Here is a 6,000-nt window from a genome sequence, read left to right as displayed (position 1 = left end):
ATAGACATCTAACACTTCCAGAATACACCTATGCGAAAAGACCCCTGGTGAATGAAACAGGATGGGGGCTCATGGTGATCTTCCAGTGGAATGAAGAAACCTCCAGCAAGGGGCTTCGAGGTACGAAGAAAACAGCTGTGAACAAAGAAAAGGGATGCAGAGGGAAAAACGGGGAAACAAGAAAGACAAACGAAAGTAACAAAGCCAGAGACTGAATGGACTAAAGAGAGAAAAAAATCAAAAGCAAACAAACAATAAAAGAGGTGGACAAAAACAAAGCGAAAAATCGTGTGGCAATGGTGGCGTTCACTGCAAAGGGAAGACTCGTGGAGAGGCGAAGACTACAACCCCCAGAATCCTCTGCGGATCCTCCGCCCCTGGTTGTCAGTCTCCTAGGCAACGTGGGTAAACAAGATGGCGACCTCCGGGAGCGATCCCCAGTGGCCGAAGTTTAGCTCTCTCCAGAGAACCTCGAGCAGTTCACGAAGTGGAGCCCAGTCTATACTGTCGCGCTCAGAAAGACAGCCATGGTCTTCATTTCCCATGGGGCAGAGACCGAAAATTACCTACAGAGACTCCTCCTCCTACCTGCTCCAGGAGCTCATTCACCGGTGTCAGGAGTCAGACACAGACGTACAGATATACGAGGACAAGGAAGACGAGCTAGAGGTAGAAGACGAAGTGGAATCCGAGGAGTCCTCAGAGTCCGAGATGCTGAATTTGGAGGTTTGCTTCCCCCACCCCGACCCTTTACCCCCTGGCTCTTTTCCCCAGCCGTGGGGCCCTGCTTCTTCAGCGGCAGCATCCTGATGCACCCTCATTAGCGCGTGGCTTAGCCCGTTCCTTGGGCTTTCGCCTCCAGGGGTGCCTCATCCCGACCACCTCAAGGCTCCCTCTCTTTTCTTCCCATTTCTGTTACCCCGTTTCCTCACCCCTTGTTGAAATATTTGTAGATATCTCCTTTATTTTTCAGTAGCACATTTGGTTTCTTCAGAGTCTCATTGTGCAGCAGTCAAATTATGGAAAAAAAATCAGCCTATCGGTATGGCACTTATGGCTTCAACTTGGTCAAAATGATACCTTGACCATATTGTGCATCGGTACAGCTCGTCTTTGACATCTCCTGCGCCTTCTCCCCATGATTCCAAAGCACTTCAGTGTTCTCCCACTTCTAGTCCCTTCGTCCTCTTTGCTGCAGGGAAACATTTTACTCTTTTCAAGTAATTTGAGAAGGGCTTCCTCAAACACTGACTTAAAAGTTTAATATATTACATCTGCCAAGGGTGTATGGTACATTATCAAGACACACACACACACACACACACACACACACACACACACACCCCCTCGCTGTGGGAGTGTTTTAGGGTGTAGAGAATGTTCCCAACATTCCCATCTACGCTGCCCGAGTGGTGGCTCTGCCTTCCACGTTAATGCAACACCTCTTCTAACCACAACCCAAACCCGCTTCTTTCTCACACTCACTATCATCATCCTTTTTCTTCCTTAGCCCATCACCTGTCTTCCGCCCCTTTCTACTTTCTACTTCTTGTCACATCCCTTCCTTCTCTTGCCTTCTAATACATCATTTGCTATCTTTCAAAAACAGATTGATTTGCTTCTTTTCAATAAACAGGGAGGTTTCTTCCTCTTTGTCCTGCTGCCAGGAAACTCAGAAACAGTATTTTTTCTATATTTCAATAGTTTTTCTTTAGATAGGTTCTTCTCTCCCCTTTCTTCTTCTTGGAATATAAATTGCCTGAAATTCTTTCCAGGAGTAGATAGGATGCAGAGAAATAGAATGTTTCCAGTGTCCCCATTCTGTGATAGTCTTCTGGCGTTCTTCTGTGCACCTCTGCCCCTTTCCCCAGCCGCCTTTCCTCCCTCGAGCCAAGCATGTTTCTCTGTGTTAGGCCATTCCCTTTCACTAGCTCTTTTCCTTATCAGGCTTATTTCTTGTTATTCTCCTCTCAGTAACTTGCATTATCTTCTGCTACCCATATTCTACTGTTAACCACTTGCACTTGACCCCACTTGGATTCTCTCCTTCTGCAGTGTCCTCTTGTTCACCTTCCACATGTGGCCCATTGTTTCCACCTGCATTTTGTCTTTCTTGTTCTTCTACCTCCTTTTACATGGGCTAGTTACACGTTAGTTTTGCTTAAAGTGGATAAAAGGAAATTGTTCCCTATTTTTTCATCCTGTGACTTATTTTGCAACCCTGAACAGTAACTGTTGCAAAACCGTAGCAGTGTTTTTACAGTTTTGAGATGTTTGTATGGTTTCCACCAGCTTCCACCCCAGAGGAATTCACAAAGGAATCGCCAGTTCACTTTATTATTCTAATTAACGCATGCTCTTACGGTCTGGGGTTCATTAGTATCGTTGTTAATCTGTCTTCAGTATGCCATTAACAAACAAACCGTAGAGGGGGACAGTTGAACTAGTGTTTCCTTTCTGGCTTATGGGATGTACGTGGGACAAGCTTATGAGTTCTCCCGCATACATTCTAAATATTAATATTTATTTTGTGTTTTCACATTCTAACTTAGCTTTCTAGAATATCTCATACGTTTTAAGATACCGAACAAACTGTAAAGTTGAAAAGGAAACATTTGAACGTTTGTGTTCAGTGATTCATTTTCCATGTGTTCGCCTAGTTAAGATTTATAACGTCACTGTGGTCATAGTGGTCACTGAGTGCCTGTGATTGCCATTAGCCTCAAACCTCTGGAGAACCTTATGAACTTAAGGGAGGTAGTGCAGACCAGCCATCCAAAATACCGCCTTTGGTTTTTGTAAAGCCTTTCATTAGCTGTGAGATTTTGAGCACTTTACCTCTCTATGTCTCCTCTGCAATATGGGAATCATCATAATACCTATCTCTTAGGAGAGTTCTGAAAATTAAACAAGATTCTATATGTAAAATACTAAGTATCGTATATTATTTATACTGCTTTTTTAAAGATTTTATTTCTTTATTTTTAGAGAGAGGGAAAGAGAAAGAGAGAGGGAGAGAAACATCAATGTGTGGTTGCCTCTCACGCGCCCCCTACTGGGGACCTGGCCCGCAACCCAGGCATGTGCCCTGACTGGGAATCGAACAAGCGACCCTTTGGTTCACAACCCTTGCTCAACCCACTGAGCTACCACCAGCCAGGGCTATATTGTTTACTAATATAAATAATAACTTCCATGTTTTCATCTGCTAACCCCAGCCCATCAAGTGATTTCATTAATTTAGCCTGCAGTGAACAAACGTTCCTCGAATGATTGCTGTGTAGGAAGCGCTCTGATATCTAGGGCAGAGAAGCATCTGGGCCCATTTTATGTGTCTGATGCATGAAAACCACTCTTTGCCAGTAACTAATGTGGGCAACAACACCCACTCGTTAGATAGGTAATAACATCAGATATAATAAGAAGCCGTGTTGAAGATCTTAGTAGGGTGCCTGGTGTAGAGCAGGCTCTCAAGGAACTATAGATGGTCAGTACTGCATCGTAGCAACAGTGATGGTAGATAGAACATGGCGAGAACATGACTGAGGCCGTACGTGGTAGCCCCACCCAAGGTAAGGTATGCCTGTGAGTGAATCATAGCTGCTCTGTATGTGAAGTATTACAGGCACGGCCGTGTCCAGATGGCGGCCGGGTGCAGCGCTCCTGGAGACTGTAAGGAAAGTTGGCCCTTGTCTGGAGTGGTGGGGGGTGGGGGGCAGACAGACAGCAGAAAAGGCACCCAGGGGGCCAGGCTGTGGAGGGCTTGGTGCTGTTGTGCGGACTTTGGGCGTGGGTCTCTGGCGGCCGAGTGGGGTTAGATCAGAAGCCGGGAGGCCAGTGGGAATACCCGAGGAATACCATGGAGCAGAGGCAGCATCTGGATTAAGGCAGTGGAAGTGGAAACGGAAAGGCAGCTAAAGATGGAACCAAGTGAGATATTTGAGATGGGACAGTTACTAATTGAATAGCAGAGGTCTGGGCTGCTGCCCGGTCCATGGCATGGTCTGGAGGGGGTCATCACGGCTACTGACCACTGTGAGAAACAGGAACAGGGAGAGCCGTGTTTTGAGGGGTTACGACTGAAATCAGGGGAGGTTCTTAGAGTCGGAAGACCTGGGAATCATCAGCACTGGCGGCCATGCGGTCAGGCGGGAAGAGCAGAGGAGAGCGGCCAGCACTAGACCCCGGGGCGCAGGTCTTGGAGTAGCCAGCCGACAAGGAGGACCTGGGGAAGGAAGCTGGAGAGGATCGGTGAGAGAAGCACAGGAAGGAAGAGTCATACGTGAGGGACGCCAAGGCAAGAAGGAGTCTTGAGCGTGGGAATGGCTTTGCTGCCAGCCTGGCAAATGGGAAGAGGCCCAAAACACGCTTCCTAGCTTTGCCTGCCCGAGGGTCGCCGGAGACCTAGGCCCCTGTGGTTTCGTGATGTGGCGAAGGCAGAAGCCTGGCTGTTGGGAGTCAAAGAGAGAATTGGAGGCGAAGAAAGGGAACTCAAGGATAAGAAAAGCAACTGTGGAGGAGCTTGGGTGCCGAGGGAGACGACAGTGACAGAACAGGCAGGGCTGAAGGGAGGAGCCCTCTCAGGACCGAAGAGCCTCACAGCGTGTTTAGCTGGGGGGTGACTGGTTGAAACCCCAGGCCAATGAGGGCAAAACCGGTGGTCCGAGAGCGAGGATGGGAGAAGCAGAGGAAGTGGGGCCCTGAGTGCGAGAAGGAGCCGGCTCTCTCTGAGACCCAGGTGAGAGGCGTCCGGGCAGGCTCAGAGCGCAGATGGGGTGAGTGTCCGGCCCTTTCCGCTTTGGCTCTGAAGTAGAAGAGAAGAGCGTCTGCTGAGAGTGAGGGTAGAGGCGTGGGGGCATGTCTTTGAGGAGAGCAATGGAGAGTTGATTGGGCAAGGCGAGGAGTTGAAAGGCCGCAGATAAGCAATGGGAGACAAGGAGCTCCGAGGTCCAGCCACCAGCTGACTTTGGAGCGGCAGCAGAATGCAGAGTCAGGGTGGGGGGGGCCTTTCCCGGCCCCCTCAGCCGCTTGGGGGGAGAGTGGGTGCATTCATTCACCCACCCTGTACGTACTAGGCACTGAATCGCACCCTCCCATCTATGCGGCAGCTAGTTTGAACTCTTTGTCACATTCCCCTAATGGGCCACGCCTGTCTTTACCTTTGAGATTCTGTATATGTTCCCCCGTTGCCTGCGTTACCCTTCGTGGCCCTCTTTTCTGCCCTTTCTTCCCCTTTCCAGAATAACTCACAACTTCGGATCTCAACTGAATTGCTCTCTCTCCCCAAGGAAGCCTTGGCTATGCGCCTGCACCTCCATAGAACTGACAAAAACGATGCCCTACTTACAGTCAAAGCACCCTGCCCAGCTGTATTGTAATATTTATCAAACTCATCCTGAAATTGCGTGTGTACCTGTCTGACATGTGTGAGAAGCATGACTCAGTTCCCGAACAGTGCTTGCTTGTGAACTTGATTCAGGTGTGTGTACATCTGTGGCAGTTGCAATCAGGGACAAGGAATCAGAGACTTGAGAGCAGAGACGGTGAAGTTGCCCGTGGGATGCTCAGCAGGGAAAGGAGTGCAGTCAGGAGGGCACAGGTGGGCTCTGAGGAAGGGGAGGATGAACAGACCGGAGATCCTGTTGTGGTCCAAGGCCAAGTTCCATAGGTTGTGGAGAGGGTGAGGCATAGGCACCTGTGGGATTAGAGAGGATGGAGCGCCGTGGGGTTTGAGAGTTCCAGGTGGGGCAGCTCAGCGTGATGGCCAGGTTGGTCCAGGGCCCGGCCGTGGGAGTGGGTGGCGGAAGTTGGGTGGAGACCAATGCTAAGGTGTCTGAAGTTGAGAAAATACAGAGTCGTGTGTAAGTGCGTGTGCCTGAGTAGTAGGGACAGTGAATGGCCATCCCTGGGGACTGTGAAGCCAGCTGGTGTAGAGACAGGGCATAAGCGGATTGAAAATGACCCAAGACCAAAAGGGAAAGGCGTGGCTCTGACAAATGG

The 6,000-nt window shown here is 49.4% G+C and overlaps 1 protein-coding gene across 1 annotated transcript in view; it reads left to right on the top strand.

The window, feature by feature from the left end:
* Positions 1 to 414: 414 nt before the first annotated feature.
* The window catches only part of LRGUK (leucine rich repeats and guanylate kinase domain containing), a 102,590-nt gene continuing 97,004 nt past the window's right edge, over positions 415 to 6,000 (top strand). Inside the window, exon 1 of the mRNA XM_045855580.1 lies at positions 415 to 726. Coding sequence (XP_045711536.1) covers positions 415 to 726 — 312 coding nt within the window. The remainder of the gene's footprint in view (positions 727 to 6,000) is intronic.

Source organism: Phyllostomus hastatus, unplaced genomic scaffold, assembly GCF_019186645.2.
Source record: "Phyllostomus hastatus isolate PE091 unplaced genomic scaffold, TTU_PhHast_1.1 phas_scaffold_114, whole genome shotgun sequence".
Lineage (NCBI taxonomy): Eukaryota > Metazoa > Chordata > Mammalia > Chiroptera > Phyllostomidae > Phyllostomus > Phyllostomus hastatus.
Note: the sequence above shows the minus strand (reverse complement) of the source record. Positions and strands in the feature narration are given on the sequence as shown.